The following is a 27,281-nucleotide window of genomic DNA, read 5'->3' on the forward strand; positions in this document are numbered from 1 at the left end:
TTACTTCATTTGATATATGAAAAAAGAAACAAAAAAGATATGCTAAAATTTTTTGAAAAGTAACATGTATACGTAGAAAAGGCATGCTAATCATTTGAAAATAACCCATCTAATTTGTGTTAGTATCTAAAAATAATGTTAAAATAGATATTCCAGGGTCCTGAAATTGCTGTTTCTTCACAGCACATTTTGAATAAACTTTAGTTCATTTGGAAAGCTTGAAATATGAAGTCCCTGAGGAAATTCTGAAAACTCCTTTGCATTCCTCAGCATTAAACACAAACCATTATTGTGTCTGATGTTATCACCACCTGGAGACCCCCTGATATTTTTACCACAGGGAAAAAAAGTGCATTAAAACATTTCATTTCTTTTTCTTCTAGCATTAGAGGAATCCCAGACATAGGGCAATAAATATGTTACTGATACCCATAGGTAAGCAGGCAATTCTGCCCTGTGTTACAGGTACTTTGTCATTACCTTCTGAAACACTGTTTCACAGTGCAGGGTATGTTATATAAAAAATAAATGATGCTGCCAAATTTCAGCAGTTTGAAAGAAACATAAGTCAATGGCATAAGGGAAGTAGGTGATGTAATGACTCTAGAATTAAGTAGAAGGCTTGAAGAGATGGATCATGAAGTTTAACCTTTGAAATTATTCATTGAATATTAATATAAACACATGGAAAAGCACACTTCTAAGTTGCTTTGTTATAATTCTATTGATTAAATCAAATTTTTTAAAATGACAAAGAGAGATAATATATCCTATTCCTGGAAAATGTCTAAGAACAAACATCTAATAATCTGGTCTTACTTAATGTTTCAGTTAAGGGTGTTTGTAGAGAAGGAGGTTAATAATGTCTACATAATTACACAAAAAAGGAAAGGGAAAAACTGACAATGAAACCCAAACTTGTCAATAAATGGTAAATGATTACAGATGAATGAAAGGAGATGAAAAGTCAGACCAAATACTAACTTACACAAATCAGAAAAGATTTAAAAACTGATTCAAAGAGGATGGGCGATTGAGATAATGACCAAACATAAAGAAAGAGAAATAACCTCAAATGGGCATGAAGAACCACAGCAACTCAGAAGGTGTTACTAATGAGATCTGAAATTTGATGATCCTAATGGGCATTTGGTGTTGTTTGGTCTAAAAGCAAGGAAGCAAACTTTCCCTCCCCTATGCAATGTCAACAAAATTTCTTACTCCATGTAGGACATGGAGCACTAATGGTTCATCTAAATAAGCTACATTTATGAAGGCAGAAAAAAAATTATAAGGCAATTTTAAAAATTAAGAAAAAATACTGCTCTCCAAATAAAACACTAAATAGAAAGATACTCTGACAAAATTTGGACACAGGGTTTCTTTGCACCTCCTGCTTTTATCAGTTTCTGCTTTGCACTGAAAGTGTCTTGCATCTCTTAAAATAATTTTAATGGTCTCTGTCTTTCAGAAAAAAGCTCCACAGCAGAACCTTTTCATTCCAGGTATCTCACCTTCTGAACTCAGCTTGGAGTATCCCCATTCCCATGTCCTGCCCACACCAAAATCATCCCATCTCCTGACCATGCCATACTGCCCTGCCTTGGTATCTGTCCCCATGTTATTCCCTTTGCCTCAAATGCCCTTCTTGCATCAAGCCCTTTCCAACTAGTGTCAGTTGGGTCTCACCAGAAGCAGATGTTAGATGAAATTAGAAATGCAAATGTTTATTGGGAAGTAACACCTGTGAAAGAAAAAGGGCAAAAGCAGGATTGCGTAAATTGTGAACTTTAATATCTCATTCACCTCTCCTAAAAATCATTTACTCTTCCTCTAAAAGTGCCTACATCCCCCACTTCTCTCACCCCTATGAATAAGGATATATAAGTTTTTAAATATCATTGGGTGTATTAGTCTATTTTCACACTTCTATAAAGAAATACCCGAGACTGGGTAATTTATAAAGGAAAGAGGTTTAATTGACTCACAGTTCTGCAAGGCTGGGGAGGCCTCAGGAAACTCACAATCATGGCAGAAAGTGAAGGGGAAGCAGGCACCTTCTTCACAAGGTGGCAGGAGAGAGAAGTGCAAGCAGGGGAAATACCAGATGCTTACAGAACCATCAGATCTCACGAGGACTCCCTCACTATCATGAGAGCAGCATGGAGGAAACTGCCCCTGTGATCCAATCACCTCCCTCTCTTGACACGTGGGAATTACAGATCCCTCCCTCAACACGTGGGGATTACAATTAGAGATGAGATTTGGGTGGGGACACAGAGCCAAACCATATAATTGGGCTATTGGGTACTCACTCTCCTGTGATGCCCCCAAGCGTATAATAAATTGGTATGCCTTTTCTCCTGTTAATTTGTCTACCATCTGTCTATTTCAGCAGACTCACTTATCAAAGCTCCAAAGGGTACAGAGAAGTTTCTCTTACCCCTTCAGGCTCTATCAGCCTAACAGAAACTCTAAAGCAAAGAATGCCTGTGCAAGGAGGTCAATATGGGCCAGAAATGGTGAGGCCCTGGTATCACCATCTTGCTCCGCCATCGTCCCAAGAAGAGTGTGACCTCTGCTCCAATGCTAGGTCAGATGTTAAAGGCACTAACAATTGGAAGCTGTCAGATAGCCATATTCCTCACATCTGGGAAAGGAGTCCTCTCTTGAAGAAGGATTTTAGCAGTACATCTCTTCATGTCTGCCACACAATTATTCTCCAACACACATGTGAATGTCTATTCTTATGTGAAGCCTCTAAAATTCATTCCCAGGCAGTTGGTGGCTCTCTATGCCTTTACAGCAATGTGAATGTTAATTTCTCATACCACACTGTGCCCTCACTATTTTTACAACCTTTTGGAAGGTAGAAACCACATCATATTCTTCTCAGATTTCAAGTACGTAGCTTGGGAAACAGAGCACCTAATAAAATATATTCAAAAGAGGGAGAGTGATTTGATGGCTGGACTTACCAGCTGGATAACAGACCAGACTGGTTATTCTCTATTCTGGTCCAGAGATACTAAGGGATATACCTCATGTATGTGAAAGTGAAAGGGTACTAAGAAGTTCTCAAAAACTAATTTCAATGTCCTTTAAATACTAATGGACTATTGGACTTTAAGGATAACACGTATCAACAATTAGCATGTTGTAAGCCAAAGTTTTGAAATTATGTTCCCAATCATAAATCTAATCAACATCATACGTAGATTATATGAACCTATCTGTGTATCTCTTCCATCTATTATTCTCACTTCCAGTTTTCTCTTTCAATTTACAGATGGGTAACAGTCCATCTAATTTTAAAATTCTAAGATGTACTGTGTTTATTGTGTACTGTAAAGTAATTTAATTTCAGTTGTAAATTTTAGAGTTTTCTTTGATGACCTTTTTAGGCAAGGCTTAGTAGTTCAGTAACATATACTCTTCATTTAATCAGCCAGCAATATTTACTCTCTGCTAAGCCCAAAGCTAAGCTGTGAGGACATAAAGATGAAAGTGAATGAATAGGATAAGAAGCCCTTTTTCTAATGGTGGAGACAGAATGGCCGATGATTTACTACATGGGCTGGGAAGTGCTATAATACCTAAAGGGTACACAAGGGAAAAAGCAAACATGGGAGAGAAAGAAAAGGAACTTCTTGAGTTAATGTGACTTTCTCTTTTGGTTTCATCTCCTTCTGAACTTTTAAAGGGGAGCGGGACAGAAACAAAGTCCTTAAGAATGTCTAGAATCCCTTTCTCTAAGGCAGTTCTCGGTAGGGTTGGTACTGCCCCCTAGGGGGAGGCTTTGGAAACTGCCCAAGTGAGGGACTGGGTTTCTCAATGATTGTAGAGACACTTTATTGGCATTTAGCGGTCAGGCACCAGAGATGCCAGATGGCCTGCAATGCTTAGGAATGCCTTTCACAGTGAATAATTGTCCTGCTTGGTTTCCAAATATTCCACTGGTCATTCATGAAAAGAAAAGCTTTGTGTGTAATTTCCCAAGTCCAGAACATAACTTTGTTTTACATACAACCATGGAGGAATCTTTCAAGGCTTTTAACATACTTTGAATTTTCTAAGAAGGCCACTACCCTGTATATTAAGGAATGGCCACATTTTGCTACTACTGTCCAGTGCCAAGAAAATCCATTTTAGATACCCACATCACTGACAGAACCACCACACACACAGACATCTGCATCAATAGCAGTGGTCTTATGTATACCACAGCATGTTATATAACAGTATGTTACTATATCTTTCAGTGTAGTCATGCCCAGGATTTTGCACATAATACTTTAAGTTACTTACCATTTATTTTTTCCTTTAAATGTTATATAAATGATGTATGTAGGTAGGTTATAATGCTTATGAATTTCATTTTAAGATTATCAAGGGAGCATTACAAAATATTGGCTAGGATTGAGAGCATTGAGATCCACTACAATTACTTTTTTTAAAATTTCAAGACTGACCTCATTCTAATGAGAAGAAACATGTGAGGCTGGAAGTTTATATAGACCATGTTCTTAGGCATATTCAGTTACCAAAGAGTGTTTTTACATTGTCCCTAGAGTGGCAGGGCTGCCTTGCTGGAGGACAGATATTCTGCACAAATATACATAAAGGGCCCATGCTCATCTGTAGCAGGTAAAATAAAGAACTAACAACTCTCCTTTGAATTGTCTTCATTTCTTGTAGCTTATTCTCAGGGGGTTGAAAATGAAGTACTCTGTCTTGGTTTTTGCCTTCAAATATTGTCAGCATTAATTTTTCCTGGTGGTTCTCTAGACAGATATATTGCTCTTGAACAAAGTAGATAAATTTGAAGCAATGCCCCTGTATTAACACTTTAGAAGAAAACCATCATCCTTATAATCACCATTTCCATTCTCTTTCTAGTACAGACAATTAACATATTATTTAGCGTTTCTTTCATTCTGCCTTGGACTGGAGTTCCTTGATAGATGTCTGTCATTGTCATTTATTACACATCCACTCACTTAGGCAACAAACATTTAATGAGCACCCATCATGCACCATGTGGTCCATTTGCTGCTAGGAGCACAAGATTAATAAGTTCCAACTTTTGCCCTCAAGGAGTTCACAGAGTTGGGAAAGAAAGGCAAATAAATAAGCAATTAGAGTGCCAGGTAATATACAGTATTTTAGAAGGTTATAAAAGGAGTGTAGAAAGTAATATAAATGAAAATGTCAGCACCTAACATTGAACCTTAGACATAGTAAGTGCTTAATAAGAAATGTTTCGAGTTATTCAAATTGTTCCAAGGCTGAAAATTGGGCAGATAAATTGAAGAGTTAAAATGGAAGCATAAGGCTCCAGCTAGCAAGATGATTGACATTCTGATATGAATGGGATATTCCAAGGGCACTGGGACAAATGGATAATTTTTCCTTCAGCCACCATTTCTCTAGCAATTGCCACATACTAGACACTGTGCTATCTGCTGAGAATACAAAGCTCTCTAAATCAGTTGTTTTTCTCTAAAGGAATTTAGTCCCTCTATTTACCAAAATTGTCTTTAGAACTATGAATACATATCCATATTGGCTGACAGAATTGCATTTGATGGAGGAACTAATGTCACACAAATTCCCAGGCTCAGAAGTAGAATGAATCATTAGCGGAGGCTGACCCAAGCCAGCCAGGTTGCAAAGAGGGCTCTGTGTCAGCAGCATGGGGGCTACTGTAAGAGATAAGGAATGAGCCAGAAGTCCATACGGAGGTGATGAGTCAGAACACAATATGTGAATCCAAACACTGAGGAAACAATGTTTGACGCAGTGGCTCCTTAGAAACTTCTGTGGATAAACCGTAACTGAATAAGGAGTGAGGCAAGTTTCAGGCAAGGCTCAGGACTCTAAAAATATCAAACTGGAATCAGATCATGACAAAGTGAGCAGTCAAGAGTGAAATAACTATCACTAACAGAGTCTTCTGGAGGGTTACAAACTAGATTCATTCATATGTCTATTTTTAATTTTCTGCGAGCTTGCTGTGTGTACATCTCATGGTCCTAGGATGGTGACTCTCAGATAACATGAATTTTAGTGTGTATTCAAGACTTTGTTTGGATGCTAAAGAACAGCAATCGGCTGGTTTCCCTCCACTACTCCTTCTCTTACTAATTAGGAATTGGCTGAATCTTCAGTACAAACGATCTCACTTTCCATCCATCCATCCATCCACTCAATAAACACTTATTATCAGCTTCTAGGTAAGAGACCATTTTAGGTGATGGGAGGAAAAAAGATAAATAGACCTGATCCCTGCCCTTGAAGGGTCAGTGTCGGGAGGCCAGTCTCAGCTTCGCAGAACAATAGTGCAAAACACATTGACTTCAGTGACAGAATCTAGATCACTTTTTGTCAATAATTTAAATGGGTATGCAGACAATCATCAATAAAGTGGTGTCTGCACGACTGTTACCAAAGAAATATTTAACTCAATTCCTCGATCCGACCATCTCTGGGCAGAGCCAGGTTGGCATTCTGACTGCTCATGAGGAAAAAAGATGATGAAATATTCCAGTTTTTCATATGCCAAGATGAAAATCATCAATCTCAATCTCCATGAAAGATGAAACTACTTTTAGAAAAGAGCAGTGAACTCTTATCAGTCTTTCTAAGGTGATGCAATCTTTAAGATGATACTGAGAGGGCAGAAACAGTAAAGAAGTTTAGAAGAATGTATACGGGCAAAAAGGAAATGATGAAATTTCTCTCTCAATTTTATAAGGAGCTAAAAATAAGATGGGATATATATTAAACCCAAATGACTACAATGCTTTTTGAAAAGTAGGTAATGTATTCTAGGTGCTAAATTATTTATTTGCTTATCATATACAAATCTGTCTTTAACACATGAATACCTTGATATTTAAATAAGATTGTCTATTAGATAATTAAAATTAATCTATAAAAACGAAGTTTTAAATTTCTTCCACTTTTTCCCCTGTACCTCGAACCCTTATTCCTTTCAACTCATATGTGTATGCCAAATCTTGTACATTTTTAGCATTTACCAGATGGCTTTTTCAGTTCCCAAAAGGAAACTTTTAAATTTTTAATCAATAAAACTTATATTTCTGTTAATTCATATTCCAAATAAAAGTCTTCAATATTAATTACATCTTTTTTTTTCTGTAGATATCGGCAAAATTCTTTTAAATTTATTTATTTATTTACTTTTTTTTAATTATTATACTTTAAGTTTTAGGGTACATGCACACAATGTGCAGGTTAGTTACATATGTATACATGTGCCATGCTGGTGTGCTGCACCCATTAACTCGTCATTTAGCATTATTGGAATAACTTACAATGCTATACCCCAGTTTTGTAGAGATTGCATATTCAATATCTGTCAATTGATTTCTTCTAGAGAATCTTTTTTTTCTGTTGTTATGACAAAAGGTTTTGCTGTCTTGTAATCCTCAACCGGGTAATACATTTTTCTGTAACTGTCATACGGAAGGCACTTGGTAAATATTTGCTGAATTAAGAAATCCAAAAGGAGAATTGTAGGTAATTGGGAAGCAATGTAATACAGTGATGAAGATCTCAGATTTCAAAGCCAGCCTGCCTGGGTTTGATTCCTGGCTCTGCCACTTGTTGGAAATAAGACATTGGACAAATTACTTAACTTTTCTGCATCTGTTTTCTCATCAATAAAGTGGATATAACAATATTATCTGTTCCTATAGCATTGCTGTGTGGATTAAATAAATACTAGGTCATATCAGTGTTAACTGTAAATATGTTAATCATTATTGTTGTTATTCCAGAAGGCTAAGGGTTAGGAAAAGAAGGATTTACAAGATGAGATTAAAAGAGAACACCAGTGTTCTAAAGAGAAGAAATTAAAGATACATGGGTTTCTCACTAATGTCCGGGTTTCTCATTCATACATTTCTTAGTCAGATGATCTTGAGAGGAAGAAAAGGTCATAAGTGGCTTCAGTGGTCTTAGTAAACAGTTACCTTTCCCCACTCCAACTTTTTGCTTGGCTAAATCCTGTTCATCCTTCATCTCCCAGTTTAGGCAACTTTTCTTGGAAGAAGCCTTCTTGAGCCCCAAAGACTATGTTAGGTACCTCTTTGATGTGCTTCCCTAGTCCCTGCTCTGGCATCTGACACACTTTTATGGTTAATGATTCTAGTTTGTATCCTCAGCTAAAGAATTTCAGTTTGTTAGTTTGTTCTTGGCGATATCCTTAGCTCTTCAGTCAGTGCATAGAAGCAGAGAGGAAGTGGCATAAAGAAGTGATGCATAAAGATGTATTTAAAGTTTTGGAGATAGGCACTGTACAAAATAGTACATCAAATCGCCAACACTCCATAACCAAAAGTCAATCATATCTGCCTAATTGTAGCTTCCTAGCTCAATCCACCCAAAAGTTTTAAGTGAGACATTTTCTTGTAGAAAGTAACAAAGAGGAGCTCTGAAATATGCATCAACAATATATGTATGTTTGTTTATAAATGCTTGTACACGCTATTAGCATATCAACATTGTGTCCCTTATAAAATACACACAAAAATAGAAATTCCAAAATGAGGAAATTAACACACGCACACATATATACATAAAACACACACAACACACAAACACACACACACACAGATATATACCTTCTGATGTAGCATAAGTTAAGTTTGGCAATGCCATTTACATCTTGTTTTCTCAAGCTTGCATTATTCTTATTGTCTTTAAACCATGGTTTCTTGAGAGAGAACTGTTAAGTGTCTTGTCTATTTTCTGGTGATTAGTTTCGTTAAAAACTATAAAATAAAATCTATGGGTCACCTAAACAGGTACAGCTGAAACTGAACACACCAAGGATGCCTTTTGTGGAGTCGATCTTCCACTATATCTTCAGCACACCTGGAATACCGTATGTAACAATGTACCACCCAACATATGGGCCAAGTCATGACACCACAGTCAGTCATGTATCACTGTGCTTTGCCCCTAAACCAAAGTTAATGTGATCCCATTAAAATTTGTGCCACTAGTGTGCTTAAAAGATTTCCCATACCACACTAGAGAGAAAGCCCCAGACCTCACTACCACATACGAGGCCTTCTATGATGTGTCCTCCATTACTTCTCTGCTCCTTGATCACACGTACCACACAGCCTTTCCTAAGTGACTTCTGTGGCCATAAAGAAGAACTCACTTAGTCCTGGAGATCTTAGAGTAAATGAATAAAAGATGCACTTACTACAAATAATGGCAGTCAGGGAACAGTTTCCCTGTAGGGTAGTCACAAAGCCTTTCCACAAGTAGATATCCTTCTGGAAAACTCAGCAGGCCAAGAAAGCCTGCCCTGGGCCCGTACTTCTGCAGGGCAGGATCACCAAAATGTTTCTGTTGAATGGATTTTTATTTTCTTGATTTACAATAGATGCATGGTTTTATTTAAACAAACACCACATTTTTATTATTTAATTTTCTAGATAAGTCTTTGAAGATGATGCATGCAATAAAGATTATTTGCAATACCCATCTTTGATGCATCATTTTCACAACCACATGGTTTAGCATGAAATTTAAATTCAGCCAATAATTCCAAGATGACAGTTTTATCTACAAAGCCTCCATTTCTAGTTCAACCAATTTATTTAATGGAACAATTTAGAGCACTTGTTTAAACTGATCCAAATAACATTCCAAAGAAAGTAAAGGGAAATAACTTTCAAAAGCAATTTAATAATAGAAACTATTGCTGTTTTTAAAGCAATGAATCTAAGCCTCATATGTAAGTGTTAATTGTACAAGTTCTTATGAAAGAGATTCGAGGAAGATAGCAATGTAATCATTAAAAAACGTAAACTTAGATAAAATCCACCACTTTCCCATAAAACACAGATACACAAATATTAAGACCTCAAATAAAATACATGCTGTGAAGTGTAACAGGAGAAAACACTGAAAAATAAGACAAAATTACAGGTTTAAATATACATTATGCTTTAACTCTCATTTTATTGGATTTCCATTGCTTTCTAGACACTTCCCTACAAATAGTTTCAGACACCTGGTGATTTCTTTATTATGAGGCTTGAGATGGCAATAATTAAATACTCTGCATTTCCTTTAGTAAGAGAAGCATGATTTATGAGAAAGAATAAAAATCTAAGAAAATCACTTAGCAAATTATTCCAGTTTTAGATCAAACTGATTTAGGGCAAATTTCTTCCATGTTGCAAGTATGGAAAACTTAGCTTACTGGATAGCAGCACAGTATTTAAGAGAATATCTGGGTTTGCTTCCCTGTTTTTAGTAATTTTGTGTCTGTAGGCAAGACACATAACCTCTCTAAAGTCTTAGTTTATTCATTTTGAAAACGGGGTAGTATAGGAAGTATGTCTCAAAGAGTAAGATGTATACCACTGGTGGCATTTAAGATAGCTGGTTTGGCAAGATGGGCAGATTGCTGGAGCTCAGGAATTTGAGACCAGCCTGGGTAACATGGTGAAACACCATCTCTACAAAAAATACAAAAATTAGCCAGGTGTGTGGTACACATCTGTAGTCCCAGCTACTTAGGAGGCAGAGGTGGGAAGATCACCTGAGCCAGGAAGACTGAGGCTGCAGTGAGCCAAGATCACACCATTGCACTCTAGCCCGGGTGACAGAGTGAGGCACTGTGTCAAAAAGAAAAAGAAAAGAAAGATAGCTGGTGTGGTGATAAACTTATTTTTAAAAATGTATTTCAACACTATTTTAATGTGTATGATAAAAAATATAAAATTAGTATGTAAAATAAAAAAATAAGTAATTTCTCAGGACAAAACTAGCTAGCATGATGGGAATCTCTTTCTTAGAGTATAGTTCTTTTCAGCTGTGCTTTGAAATTTCACTTCAATGAACATGAACATTTAAAAAATGGTAAAGTCCTTTACACAAAAACTAAATGTCAGAAGAAGGGTCTTAGGGTTCATATGGACTGTGTCAGAATTAAAGGAAATGGTGAGCTAAATTTCATAAGATACTTAGCAAAGCATTGGAATATATTAAAAACTCAATAATTATTATTTTTCCTTGTGACATTGTTGCCATATTGCTATAATCCTAATAAATCAAATATACTCCATTTAGCATAAAAGAAGTTTGAGTATCTGTGTGTAGCAAAACCACTATCTTTTACTTTCCAAATGATTTATTAATAATATGTACCACCAAGAAACCAAGAAAGAAAAAAAGAAATTAAGAAACAAGGGGAAGGACAAGAGCTCACAGAGGACAAATAAGCAAAGAGTTGATGAAATTAAACAACATATACAATTTGCCATAAGAATATTTTGCAAAATGACATATGTTGCAATGATTAGGCTAAGTAAGTCTGCCTATGAAATTTGAGGAATTACTACACCCAGTGAATAGCACCTATATAATCACATTACATTTTGTCTTAGGATATTAGAAATAAAGATAACAGTTTTCTGGTTATGTTTTCTAAAAATTCTATCAACCAGTGTGGGCAACATGTTGACATCCCATCTGTACTAAAAATAAAAATTTAAAAAAAAAAAACTAGCTTATAATGGTGGTGCTTGCCTGTAGTCCCAGCTACTCAAGAAGCTGATGCAGGAGGATCATTTTAGCCCAGGAGGTGGAAGTTGCAGTGAGCTATTATCATGCCACTGCACTCCAGACTGGGCGACAGAGGCTGTCTCAAAAAAAAAAAAAAAATTCCTATCAAGTAAGGCACTACGTGCCACTGTAATGAAAGTCTAAAAACATTTCCTGTAATTTTATTAAGTTCTTGTGAATAGTTTTTTTAAAATAAGCATTTTCTCAAAAAGAAAAGGGCAATATTAATATGAAATATAATACTACTTGGATAGTCCTCTCTTCGATGTATTTTATGTGTCTCCCATTTAATTGCAATTGTAGTTAATATTTTCCTGCAGGTAATATTTCTGAAAATAATATATGCCCAGCATTTTGTGAATATGTTCTTCTTCTTTTAAATAAAATATTCTAAATTTCATCCATCAACATATAAAGTAGGTGTAATATTCTGGTGTTCTAATTCTTATCACAGATTAACCACAAATTTTCTTTTACCATAGGCAAAAAAAGGACTATTCAATAATTAATCAAAAGAGAGTTAATGCCACACTTTAATCCAAATGTCTTTAGTCATAGTAAGACTAAATTCTTTACTATCAACAGTTCTTTCTTTAAAGATGCAGTCTGGCCATGTTGCCCAGGCTGGACTCTAACTCCTAGGCTCAAACCATCCTCCCAACTCAGCCTCCCAAGTAGCTGGGACTGTAGGCACTTGGCTAGTATCCTTATGTCTAAGAATGTACTGGGGACAGAATTGGGCACAATCTGGTGAAACCTCAAATATGAGTAAGCCAAGTGACAGAAAAATTCATCTAAAGTTTCACTTTGGTAGCTGACCAACAATTTCTTACCCGGAAAATGGGCTCTGGGCCAATGAATAAGGTAGGCTCTCAAGATTAGGGAGAAAATTCAGAAATGACATCTACTGAGAGTTAACACACGATGAACAAATAACACTAGCTGTCTTGGGAAAATTGGAAGAAACCTATCAATGACACTATGGGCGGCCCTCCATATGTGTCAAAAATGCAAATGTAGTCACTCAAAATTAATTAAAAAGCAATTTTTCCACTTCTTGCTTAAAATATGTAATACAACTATAATTACGTGATATGATGAAACAGGAGCTTTTTCACAGAGGTGAACTTCGCAGATCATTAAAGCTAATTTTTGGAAAACAAATATGCAAATGACTTGAAATAACCATCTAGCTTTATCAAATTATTAATTGAATTTACCATAATCAGCAACTGTCCTGACATTAAAACATATTCTACCTGTTTTGATCTCTGGCCTTTGCTAAATATGCCTTTTCATTTCTCCCTACATAACATTCTCCAATCAGGAATCTCATAAAAACAATGAGAAGAAATCATAAAGTATTTCCAAGAATGATGCCTGTTTTAAGATTTAACATTTTATATATAGTAACATTATTCCTAGTCCTGAATAAATTAAAAGAAAACCCTTTGTGAGAGATCAAAGAAGTACTTGACAATTTAACCACCTGTAATATGTAAATTTATAACATGTTTTCCTGACAAAAACACACATTTAATCACATGATAAATTAACGTATTCATCAAAACCTTACTAATAAAGTTGAAAATTAAAGTTGTACTTTTTTTACAGTTTTAAAAATTTTTTTAAAGTAACAGCTAACAGTACGATAAAAATCAGAGAACATTCTACAACATAAATTTAGACTAACTTATTGGCCCCAAACCATAAACATTATCATTAGGAAGTGACAGTGATGAAGTTTGTTATAAAATCAAATGATCCAACTATACAAATAGTTCAATTTTTATGTGATACTTCTGTTACCCAGAAAAGGAAAACTGGCACATGACTTTTATCAAGGTACAAAGTAAAAACAAATTTACCCATTACAATTAGGGTATTCATGTAATATATATCCCATTAAGCTATTGCTGTTAATTCTGCTTTCACTTTTAATTGCTGAACTTCAAAACGTTGTTATAAATAATACAAGCTGTTCTTCTAGCAAATATTTATGATTATAATAGGATCTAGAAGTCGTCCAAACATTTGACAATTATAAGAGGAAATTGATAGCAGAATAGGTCAGAAACAGGGCACTTGGCTCAGCTCTTGCAGAAATGATATACTGTGAACTTACATTTTCAACACTCTCTAAGTAGCAATGCTCCTCAAGTTATGGTGGTGTTACTTCTGGATAAACCTACCCTATGACCTTTGCAACTTACAGTGGGTTTAGCCAGATATAACCCCATCATAAGTCAAGGAGACTAGTGAATGTCTATCACTTGTGCATCATAATATAATCGAAAATCGTTAAGTTGCACCACCATAAGTTGGAGACTATCTATAGTAGAAAAGTTCTGTTGAAAGAGTATACCAATAAATTTTGTACTTACTTTGCAGAGGCAAAGTGTTTCTAATACACTGTAACTCCAGTTCTTCTGTCCATTCCAGCTTTGGCAGCATCTGCTTCATCTCACAGTTACCATTCTCTGCCATGGACACGGGTTGACTATTGACTGGTATCTTTCCCAAACTCTTCATGTGTTGTTGAACTTCCGCCCAGAGAACAGCTTGTATTGCTTCAGTTACCTGTAAGGTATTTTTTTAAGTGAATTATTTTTAGTATTATTACAAATGTTTGGGTTTGTTGCAAAAAAATCCAAAGCCCGGAATTTAAATTTGAACAGGTTTCCATAAACGATAACTTTTCATTCTTCTAGAATTAGCATCCACAACAACTGAAATGTGGGTAGCAACAACTGGCACCCAGACTTTCACACTGTTTTTTTGCAATACAAGAGATTCTAAAAGGATACTTGAGGGGCATTTTTTAAAGTCTAGAATGCCAAACATTACACTATGGGACAAAGAGGAGTTTTTAATTATTTTTCCTATTTTCATTTCCACCAGAAGATAAAGAAAATTCATTTGAATTTATCCTATGGCTCCTAAAGACAAGGTTAGATCCTCAAACTATGTCTAGCTCCAAAGCATTATTTAAATAAACACTGCATTTAAACTATGCTTTACACAGAAAATTAAAGAAATGACTTCAATAATAAATCTCACTAAATTTTGTGTATACTATGTGGTTTTACATAGATTAAGGTATTGCAAGGCACGTCTTCCAATTGCTGTGTGTGCCCAGTCAAGGACCTATGGTTCGAAGGAGGGGGAAAGGGACACTTGCCACAGAACATCCAACCAAATTCTTCATTTTTAAAATGAAGAATCTGGGTCATAACACCTCAAGGTTACACCGACTTGGTGGACAGACCTTCTGATCCCTGATTCTATGTCCTTCGAAGTACATGTCCACTCAAGATTCTATATCCTCTGCCCTCAGTGCAAAGCTAGTGACAGTTTCCTAGACCTCTTCCTGGTAAAAGATGAGGCAAGGTCTAGCAGTTAGGTACAGCCCAAGGAAGGCCAGGAGCTGAATTAGGGAGAGAAAAGAATGAACACTGCTGATATAGACAAACTAGGGACACCTTCTCATCACTCTTCTCCAGCCAACAGTTAAACCTTTCATATAGCTACATCCCAGTGCCTTTCATATAGCCACATCCCAGTGCCATAGCATATATATTTTCCCCTCAGAAGTCTGTCCTCTGTCAAGCTGACTCATGTTCCACAATTTGCCAATGACCCCCTCCATTACTCCCAGTCTACCCATAAGCATGTCTAGAGCTAGGGATATGGGACAACACCAAGAGTGGTGACCTAGAGATGCTTTGGCCAAAAACTGAACGTGTATTTATGTAAACAAATTACATTCAGTCTCTTTTGTATGTGATGGTAGCATGTGAGATCTTCAGGTCCCAGGGACATCCAACGAGCTTATTATGATGGCAGATACTTGCTGAAATCCTGGGGCAGAGAAGCTGGCCTCTGACTTTTAAATATAGGAAGCTTCCTGAGAATACTGGAGCAGCTTCCTGATTGCTGATTATCTCCCTGCCCTTGTCCAGCCCACACTCAAATGTTTAAGGAGTGAAAAAAGGCTAATGAATAGTAGAATATCACTATTGCATAACATGCATACTAACATGAGGTACTGCCTAATCGCAATGCAAGTGAATGGTGCTTACTCATGAATATAATGTAATGAGATATTTAACACCAGAGTATCAATTATGTGCCATTAATCTAAGATATACTTCTGCATATCATGATGCTGGTGAATAGTGCCTATTAATATCTACCATATGAGACCAGCCTGGTTGACATGGTGAAACCCCGTCTCTACAAAAAATGCAAAAATTAGCCTGGCTTGGTGGTGTGCGCCTGTAGTCCTGGCTACTCAGGAGGCTGAGACAGGACGACTGCTTGAACCCAGGAGGCAGAAGATGCAGTGAGCCCAGATTGCACCCCTGCACTCCGGCCTGGACGACAAATTTGGTATATATATATACCACTTCTGAGATATATATATATATATTAAGTATTATATATGTTTCTTACTAACATATACTGCTATATATATATATCACAATATTGGTAAACCATGCTGATTTATGTATCTCACATGATGGGATATATTGTATTACTTATTCATGATGAACAATTTTATAACACTGAAGTTATTTCATTTTAACTTTGTCATACATGTTATTTGATAGCACTGGTTCCATGATGTGGATGATGTGGTAGAAAGAACTCGGGATTATAAGTGAAAAGGTTTGCATTTCCTCTTCCACTATGACAGTTACCACAAATCCAACCATTGACAACTCACAAACTTCTCTCAAACTTCATGTTCTCACTTACAAAACAGTCTGTGATACTGACAGAAATTAGGATAAGAGCTTTCAGCAACAGAATAGTGCATGGAAATTGCTCTTTCTATACTCATAAATTAAGGATATTGGAGGATATCCTAAGACCCACAATGTGTCCAGACTATATTATACCCCTCAGAATGGGTAGTTTGGCCATATGCCTTCACTGGGCTTATGGCTGGCCTCTCACCCTGGGATGCTTATCACCCCAGAGGCATGCCCACAATTGTGATCTAAAATGTCATCTCTTCCACTGAATATAATATCCTATACAACTTGGATAATCATTCTTTCTTAAAAATATACAGGAATCTATGTATTTTAATTTAATATTTCTAATTATTTGATTTACATGTCATGACTTCACTTTAACTGTTGATTTTTTTTACATAGTTGTCACCACAAATGCATACTATAAGAATAATGATACGAATATCATCAAAAACAAGGGGAACAGAAATAACTATAGAATAAAATAGATTAACCATGATGAGTAGGGTACTCAGAGCCACAACAGTTAAAAGTGAATACTGAATGGCATCCAATTGGAAAGAAACTCAAAATATATATTTAAATTCAGTGTAAGATGAGAGAAAGGCTGTATCTTCTAAACATGTAATAATGTTATTATAGTATCTGGAATAGAATGGGCACTACATAAATACTAGTGGAATTGAAATAGATTCTGCAGACTTTCAAAAATAAACTGTGGAAAGTATAATTTATTGACAGTTTATAACTATCAATACTTGAATCTCTCTTTATAAATGTAGTAGATAGATTTTACAGGTAGTCAATAGAAATAGAATTTTCTCCAACAAAATATAAAATGTTTATATGGCATTTTATATAACTTTGTAATTTTAATAATGAGCTAGTATTGAGCATTATGGCTATAAAGCTGTCTTCCCAATGTATATAAAGAAATTTCTTCCAAAAGGTAGATATCAAAGAATCCACATATTCTTTTATGAGGCAATGTGCACAGATTAAAAATAAAATTTTCAAACTCATTGACTGGAAAGAGTCAGCTACAAATCTGGGACATATGCTTATTAACTAAAGGTATTACTGAGTCCTAGGCAAGCTAAAAATTTCAGTGGTATTCCATAAACACCTTGGAAGAGCAAAATACTGTAAAATAGCATAGAGCATCATGCAGCTGCATAAGAACCCCTGTGTCCTGGCTGTTCTTCCAGCGTCTAGTTTTTTTGTTATAAAACATTTTTCCCAACACTCTGCTCATGCTAGCCTTTCATGTCTTTAGGGTGTCTCCTGGAAAAGCAACGTTTCTAGCTGGAGGCCTAAATTTCATGATGTGTACCCAGTGGTGTTAGATTATAAAATCCAAAGAAATTTAGTGCAGTACTGGAAACATGCAAATTAGCAATCCCCAAACTTTTCTGTTTCTTTTCCAGCATTTATTTTTATGTTGAGCGTTTAATGTGTGAGAAGCAAAAGAGACAATCTCTAGACAAACTTATTCATCAGCAAAATTAATTCATTCTTCCCCCAACCTTAAAGGTAAACATCCAATTTCTAGAGCTAATTTTGCTCTGTTTTACAAAAGTATTCCATTTAACCAGGGTTAAAATGAAAGAAAAATTGTTAAGGACAGCTAGAGAGAAAGGCCAGGTCACCTACAAAGGGAAGCCCATTAGACTAACAGTGGGCCTCTTAGTGGAAACCCTACATGCCAGAAGAGATTGGGGGACAATATTCAAAATTCTTAAATAAAAGGAATTGCAACCCAGAATTTCATATCTAGCCTAACTAAGCTTCATAAGTAAAGGAGAAAAAAGATCCTTCTCAGACAAGCAAACGCTAAGGAAATTCGTTACCACTGGACCTGTCTTACAAGAGCTCCTGAAGGAAGCACTAAATATAGAAAGGTGGGACTGTTAGCAGCCATTACAAAAACACACTGATGTACACAGACCAGTGACACTGTAAGGCAACCACATAAACACATCTGCAAAATAACCAGCTAACATCATGATGACAGGATGAAATCCACACATATCAATACTAACCTTAAATGTAAATGGACTAAATGCCGCAATTAAATGACACAGAGTGGTAAGCTAGATAAAGAACCAAAACTATCGGTATGTCGTCTTCAAGATAACATGTCAACCCTCAAAATAAAGGGTTGGAGGAAAATCTACCAAGCAAGTGGAAAAAAGGAAAAAGCAGGGGTTGCAATCCTAGTTTCTGACAAAACAGACTTTAAACCAACAAAGATCAAAAAAGACAAAGAAAGGCATTATTACATAATGGTAAAGGGTTCAATTCAACAGGAAGAGCTAACTATCCTAAATATAAATACAACCAACACAGGAGCACACAGATTCCTAAAGCAGTTCTTAGAGACCTACAAAGAGACTTAGATCCCCACACAATAATCATGGGAGACTTTAACACCCCACTGACAATATTATACAAATAACTGAGATAGAACATTAACAAAGATATTCAGGACCTGAACTCAGCACTGGATCAAATGGACCTGATGTCTATAGAACTCTCCACCCCAAAACAACAGAATATACATTTCTCTCATCACCACAGGACACCTATTCTAAAATTGATCATAATTGGAAGTAAAACACTCTTTAGCAAATGCAAAATAACTGAAATCATAACAAACAGTCATCAGGACCACAGCACAATCAAATTAGCACTCAAGACTAAGAAATTCACTCAAAACCATACAATTACATGGAAATTGAATAACCTATTCCTGAATGACTTTTGGGTAAATGACATTAAGGCAGAAATGAAAAAGATCTTTGAAACTACCAAGAACAAAGATACAATATACCAGAATCTCTGGGACAAAGCTAAGGCAGGGTTAAGAGATTAATTTATGGCACTAAACATCCAGATCAAAAAACTAGAGAGATCTCTTGTTAACAACCTAACATCACAACTAAAAGAACTAGAGAATCAAGAGCAAAAAAATCCCAAAGCTAGCAGAAGACCAGAAATAACCAAAATCAGAGCTGAACTAAAGGAGATAACTCACAAAAAAATCTATTCAAGAGATCAACAAACCCAAGAGCTGGTTTTTAGAAAAAAATAATAAAATAGATCACTCGCTAGACTAATAAAGAAGAAAAGAGAGAAGATTCAAATAACACAATCAGAGATGATAAGGGGGATATTACCACTGACCCAACAGAAAAGCAATCCTAGGAGAATATTATAAACTGGTAATATATACACATGACCTAGAAAATCTGGAAGAAATGGATAAATTCCTGGACACATGCACCCTTGAAGACTGAACCAGGAAGAAACTGAACCCCTGAACAGACTAATAACGAGTTCTGAAACTGAGGCAGTTAAATAAACAGCTTACCAACTGAAAAAAGCCCAGGACCAGACAGATTCACAGATGAATTATATGAGATATACAAAGAAGAGCTGTTATCATTCCTACTGAAACTATTTCAAAAAATAGAAAAGGAAAGGACTCCTCCCTAACTCATTCTATGAGGCCAGCATCATCCTGATACGAAAACCTGGCAGAAATATGACAAAAAAAGAAAATTTCCTATCAGTATTCCTGATGAATATCAATGAAAATATCCTCAATAAAATACTGGCAAACCGAATCCAGCAGCATATCAGAAAGCTTACCCACCATGATCGAGTATGCTTGATCCCTGGGATGCAAGTTTGGTTCAACATATGCAGATCAATAAATATGATTCATCACATAAACAGAACTAAAGACAAAAACCACATGATTATCTCAACAGAAGCAGAAAAGGCTTTCAATAAAATTCAACATTCCTTCATGTTGAAAACTCTCAATAAAGAAGATACTGAAGGAACATACCTCAAAATAATAAGAGACATATATGACAAAACCACAGCCAACATCATACTAAATAGGCAAAAGCTAGAACCATTCTCCCTTGAAAATCAGCACAAGACAAGGATGCCCTCTCTTACTACTCCTATTCAACATAGTATTGGAATTTCTGGCCAGGGCAATTCCACAAGGGAAATCAATAAAGGTCATTCAAGTAGGAAAAGAGGAAGTCAAACTATCCTTTTCGAAGATGTCATGATCCTCTATCTAGAAAAGCCCATCATCTCAGCCCAAAAACTTCTTAAGCTGTTAAGCAACTTCAGCGAAGTCTCAGGATACAAAATCAATGTGCAAAAATCATTAGCATTCCTATAAACAACAGTCAAGCTGAGAGCCAAATCACGAATGAACTCCCATTCACAATTGCAACAAAAAGAATGAAATACCTAGGAATACAGCCAACTAGAAAGGTGAAGGATCTCTACAAGGAGAACAACAAACCATGGCTCAAATAAATCAGAGATGACACAAACAAATGGAAAAACTTTCCATGCTCATGAATAGGAAGAATCAATATCGTTAAAATGGCCATACTGCTTAGCAATTCACAGTTTCATTGCTATTCATATCAAGCTATCGATGTCATTTTTCACATAACTAGAAAAAACTATCTTAAAATTCATATGGAACCAAAAAAAAGCCCAAATGGCCAGGGCAATCCTAAGCAAAAAGAACAAAGTTGAAGGCATCACATTACCTGATTTCAAACTATACTACAGGGCTGCAGTAAACAAAACAGCAAGGTACTGGTACAAGAACAGACACATAGACCAATGAAACAGAATAGAGAACCCAGAAATAAGATCACACACCTACAACTATCTGATCTTTGGTGAACCTGACAAAAACAAGCAATAGAGAAAGGATTCCTTACTTAATAAATGGTGCTGGGATAACTGCTTAGCCACATGCAGAAGATTAAAACTGGACCCCTTCCTTACACCATATACAAAAATTAACTCAAGATGGATTAAAGACTTGAATGTAAAAAACAAAATTATAAAAACCCTGGAAGACAACCTAAGCAATACCATTCAGGATATAGGCATAGGCAAAGGTTTAATGGCAAAGATGCCAAAAGCAACTGCAACAAAAGCAAACATTGGCAAATGGGATCTAATTAAACTAAAGAGCTTCTGCACAGCGAAAGAAACTATCAATAGAGTAAGCAGGCAACCTACAGAATGGGAGAACATTTTTGCAAACTATGCATCTTACAAAAGTCTAACATCCAGAGTCTACAAAGAACTTAAACAAATTTACAAGAAAAAAAACTATTAAAACATGGGCAAAGGAAATGAACAGACACTTTTCAAAGGAAGACATATATGTGGCCAAAAATCATATGAAAAAAAGCTTAACATCACTAATCATTAGAGAAATGCAAATCAAAACCACAATGAGATAATACCTCACACCAGTCAGAATGTTGAAGTCAAAAAATTATAGATTAGAAAATCAAAAAATAACAGATGCTGGAGAGACTGTGGAGGAAAGGAACGCTTATACATTGTTGGTGGGAATGTAAATTAGTTCAGCCATTGTGGAAGACAGTGTGGTGATTCCTCAAAGACCTAAAGACAGAAATACCACTCAACCCAACAATCCCATTAGTGGATATATACCCAAAGGAATATAAATCATTCTATTATAAAGACACCTGCACATGTATGTTCATTGCAGATCTATTCACAATAACAAAGACATGGAATAAACCTAAATGTCAATCAATGGTAGACTGGATAAAGAAAATGTGGCTCATATACACCATGGAATACTATGGAGCCATAAAAGAGAACAAGATCACATGCTTTGCACTGACATGGGTGGAGTGGGAGGCCATTATCCTCCAGTAAACTGACACAGGAACAGAAAACCAAATACTGCATGTTCTCACTTATAAGTGGGAGCTAAATGATGGGAACACTTGAACACATAGAGGGGAACAACCTACACTGCAACCTACTGAAGAGCAGAAGGTGGGAGGAGAGAGAGGATCAGGAAAAACTACTAATAAGTACTAGGCTTAATGCCTGAGTGATGAAATAATCTGTACTGCAAACCCCCATACACAAGTTTTTCTATGAAACAAACCTGCACTTACACCCCTCAACTTAAAATAAAAGTTTTAAAAAAGTAAAATCAAGCTAACATAATTCAACTAACTGCTTAAATGAATGGCTTTATAAATAATTTGAGGATAGCCGGGTGTGGTGGTTCACACCTGTAATCCCAGCACTTTGGGAGGCCAAGGCAGGGGGATCATTTGAGGTCAGGAGTTTGAGACCAGCCTGACCTACGTGGTGAGACTCTGTCTCTACTAAAAATACAAAAATTAGCAGGGCATGGTGCTTCATGCCTGTAATCCCAGCTACTTGGGAGGATGAGGCAGGAGAGTCACTTGAACCTGGGAGACAGAGGCTGCAGTGAGCCGAGATCATGCCACTGCACTCCAGCCTGAGTGACAGAAAAAAAAAAAAGATAATAATAATTTGAGGATCAGTTATTGAAGCAGTAAAATGGATACTTGCAAGAGTCTCTATTCTTCCTGAAGGGCCAGCAATACTCATTTCCATTTTACAAATGAGGAAGACAAATAATCAAGAAGTTTAACCTATCTTCCAGAGTCATGCATCAGGCCAGTAGCAGAGATGAGAAGAGAACCTTGAAGGCTGGACTTCCTGTAGAGTGGGTAAATTATCTGGGAGTCTTTGTCCACAGCCAGCATTTCACATACCGTCACAGAATCATAGAACCTTAAAGGTCTGTTAGTCCAAACATGCCCAAATCACATTAAAGTTTATTTGAAGGTCAAATGAACAACTATCAAAGATCTTCAAGTGAGAGCAATTTAAGAGAAATGTTCTGTTGAATCCTTCTTTTTAATATTTTTTTCCCCATTTAGGAATTTTTTGGCTACTGGGGAAAAAATCTCACTTTTAATAGATAAACCTTTTTGGGGTGACTGCTAATGTGCTGATAAAGTTGCCTGTACTTGTGTTTATTCCAATTATTACAGAGGTTGCCTGCATAGCTACTCATTCACTCATTAAATATGTATTGACTGCCTACTGTCACTTCTGCTTTTCTGGGCATTGGTAAGAGAGGGGCAAATGAGACAAACAAGGTCAGTGCTCTCAGCAAGCTTATATAATACTGGGAAGACAAAATAAGCAAGCAAAACAGCAAATAATATAATTTCCATTAAAAGTAATCACAGCAAAAAAACTAGGTAATGTGATGATGACTAGATGAGTGGGGTTGGGTAGAATGTGGCAGCAATATTAGTTGGAGTTATAAGAGAAGACTTCTTTAAGGAGATAGATTTTTTAAGCAAAGACCTAAATGATTAATGAAGAAATGAGAATTCTAGCCCAAGAGAAGAGTAAGATCCTGAGTTCAAATGAGCTTTACGTCTTCTGGAAATAAAAAGAAAGCCAGTTGGGGCTAAATCAAGGTAAGATAGGAGGTGGCAAATGGTGACAGATGTGGTCAGGCTGGGGAAAAAATCACATGCATACTTGCAGGCCATGATAACAAGTTTTTATAGCCATTCCAACTGTGTATATTTAGTATTATAGCATCAGCCCGTATAGTATGTTACGAGTTAATTTTTTTTGTTTCCCTATAACCAAGAATAATCATTTGTGGTTAGAGTTATTGCTACTTTAATCTTGCAAATATGATATGTAATGTATCAAGTTCATAAAAAAGAATAAACTTCTAGTAAACATTCATCGAATCAATGCACAACTATTTATTGTACAATTCACAAAGGTACTCCTAAAATTTTGAGACCAAAAGTAGCCTTAAAGGAGAAAGAAGGATTTAAATTGGACATTGAAGAAACCAGTCCTCTAAGTCAACTCACAGATGAGGTACTCTCAGAATTAAAAAAAAAAAAAAAAGATTTATTAAACTACAAAACTATAGTAACCAAAACAGCACGGTACTGGCTCAAAAGTAGACATATGGACCAATGGAAGAGAACAGAGAACCTAGAAACAAATCCATACACCTACAGTGAACTCATTTTTGACAAAAGTACCAAGAACATACATTGGGGAAAAGACAGTCTCTTCAATAAATGGTGCTGGGAAATCCTCATGCAGAAGAATGAAACTAGACCCCTATCTCTTACCATATACAAAAGTCAAATCAAAATGGATTGAAGACTTAAATCTAAGCCATTAAACTATCAAACTACTACAAGAAAACATTGGGGGAGATCTCCAGGACATTGGTTTGGGCAAAAATTTCCTGAGTAAGTGCAGGCAACCAATGCAAAAATGGACAAATGGAATCACATCAAATTTAAAAGCTTCTGCATAGCAAAGGAAACAATCAACAAAATCAAGAGACGATTCACAGAATGACAGAAAATATTTGCAAACTACCCATCTGACAAGGGATTAATACCCAGAGTATACAAGGAGCTCAAACAACCCTATAGGAAAAATCTAACAATCCAATCAAAAAATGGCCAAAATAATTGAATAGACATTTCTCAAAAGAAGACACACAAAGAATAAACAGGCATATGCAAAGGTACTCAACATCACTTATCATCAGAGAAATGCAAATCAAAGCAACAAAGCAATATCATGTCACCCCAGTTAAAATGGCTTATATCCAAAATACAGGCAGTATCAGATGCTGGTGAGGATGTGGAGAAAAGAAAATCCACTGTTGGTGGAAATGTAAACTAGTACAACCACTATGGAGAACAATTTGGAGGTTGCTTAAAAAACTAAAAATAGATCTACCATATGATACAGCAATCCCACTGCTCAGTATAACCCAAAAGAAAGCAAACCAGTATATCAAAGAGAAATCTGCACTCCTATGTTTGTTGCAGAACTGTTCACAACAGCCAAGATTTGGAAGCAACCTAAGTATTTGGAAGCAATTAAGTATCCATCAACAGATAAATGGATAAAGAAAACATGGTACACATACACAATAAAGCACTATTCAGCTATAAAAAAAATGAGGTCCTGTCATTTGCAACATCATGGATAAACTGGAGATCATTATGTTAAGTGAAATAAGCCAGGCATAGATACACTAATATTGCATGTTTTCACTTATGCGTGGAATCTCAAAATCAAAACAGGTCAGGTGAGATGGCACACACCTGTAATCCTAGCACTTTGGAAGGCTGAGGTGGGAGGATCGCTTGAGCCCAGGAATTTGAGGCCAGCCTGGGCAACATGGCAAAACCCCATCTCTTTAAAAATACAAAAAAAATTACCCAGGTGTGGTGGTGCATGCCTGTAGTTCCAGCTACTCGGGAGGCTAAGGTGGGAGGATCACTTGAGCCTGGGAGAACGAGGCTGCAGTGAGCTGTGACTGTACCACTGCACTCCAGACTGGGCAACAGAGCGAGATCCTTTCTCAAAAATAAATGAATAAATAAATAAATAAAAATAAAAACAATTGAACTCATGGACGTAGAGAGTAGAAGAATGGTTAGCAGAGGCTGGGAAGGGTAGTGTGGGATAGAGGTAGGAGGGGATGATTAATAGGTGCCAAAAAACGTTAGAAAGAATGAATAAGACCTACTATTTGATAGCACAACAGGGTGACTATAGTCAATAATAATTTAGTTTTACTTTTTAAGATAACTAAAAGAGTATAAATGGATTATTTATAACACAAAGGACAAATGCTTGAGGTTATGGATAACCCATTCTCTGTGATGTGATAATTAGGCATTGCATGCCTATATTAAAATATTTCATGTACCCCATAAATATATATGACCACTATGTGCCCACAAAAATCAAAAATTAAAAAAAATTCTAATTTCACATAATCATATTCCCACACATAGGTATTTTGATGTATGGCATATTTTGAAATCAAATAATGGACAATTCTGCTTCAAACTGAAGCTTCAACAAGCAAGAAATTACCTGTGATGGCAAGAACCTCCCTCCCTCAGCCTCGGGCATTCACACTCTCCTAGTGAATGGTGTACCCTTGCTTATGTTATGGTCCGTGTTTTCCCTCATCTCTATGTCTGTTCAAAGGCCATTTTATGAGGACAAGAGTAACAACTTGTATTTTCAGATAGAGGGGGGTATCCATGAACCACAGCAGCAAGGAACTCTTCTAATAACTTCATGAATGTGAATTATATCATACCTGCACAGACTGGTCTCTCCAACAGGAAATTAGCTTCAAAAGTGAAAGGTCAGCCTCAGGTACATGGGATTCATTCTTACCTAGAAATATACAGAACACATTTATATCTTGAGAGTATTAAAGATGGATAATGGCTCTTAAGGTGGGCTGCATATTAGAATCACCTGGGAAGCTTTGTTTTTTATAAACACCAATGCCCAGGTTCAATCTTCCAGAGATTTTTATTTTACAGATCCTGTGGTAGAGGTGGGACAGGCATTAATGCTTTGTAAAAGTGCCACAGATGGTTTACATATACAGCTAGAGTTAACATCCATTTGTGTACATTTATACACACACATACACACACACACACTTATATGTAATTCTAACAATTATACTAACACATATTCACATCAAATCAAATTCATTTTTACAGCTTCAACGCATTTTTGTTCTTTTTGCTGACCCAAGACAGATCACCAAATCTTACAATTCCTTCCTTATACAAATTCTGAAATTCTGCTCTGCCATGAATTAGTCTCTATCACATGTAAAATCAAATAAGAGACTTCCTTTGATTTGTCCTTACCCAGCTATACCACTCTGATCAATAGGTAGAGCACTACTGTTTTAACTCATTCTGTTATGTATTGTTTCTTCTCTGTTTGCCCTCTCCAGTGTCCTTTCTATTTGCCTTAATGTTCAGTGTGAAATTTTAAGAATGAGTGAGTGCTTGGTTATGTCAACTGGTTCATAGAGTGTCCAGCAGTTTCCTACACAAAAAAGTACTTAATAAGTGCCTTTTCATTAATTGAAAATGTACATATAATCATAATGAACAATTGATGAATTAAGGCTTTCTGATGGCTAAAGTG

At 36.2% G+C, this 27,281-nt stretch overlaps 1 protein-coding gene across 3 annotated transcripts in view; it reads right to left on the bottom strand.

The window, feature by feature from the left end:
• The window catches only part of WDR72 (WD repeat domain 72), a 208,758-nt gene that overhangs the window by 64,494 nt on the left and 116,983 nt on the right, over positions 1–27,281 (bottom strand). For 2 of the 3 annotated variants that reach the window (XM_054451877.1, XM_054451876.2), the window contains exons 16-17: positions 26,425–26,504; positions 14,004–14,199 (exon numbers count right to left, since the gene is read on the bottom strand). In XM_054451877.1, coding sequence (XP_054307852.1) covers positions 14,004–14,199; positions 26,425–26,504 — 276 coding nt within the window. Of the gene's footprint in view, positions 1–14,003; positions 14,200–26,424; positions 26,505–26,621; positions 26,660–27,281 lie in introns of those variants that run through there. The other variant, XM_054451878.1, reaches the window with a different exon arrangement.

The sequence above is a fragment of the Pongo pygmaeus genome, chromosome 16 (assembly GCF_028885625.2).
Source record: "Pongo pygmaeus isolate AG05252 chromosome 16, NHGRI_mPonPyg2-v2.0_pri, whole genome shotgun sequence".
Lineage (NCBI taxonomy): Eukaryota > Metazoa > Chordata > Mammalia > Primates > Hominidae > Pongo > Pongo pygmaeus.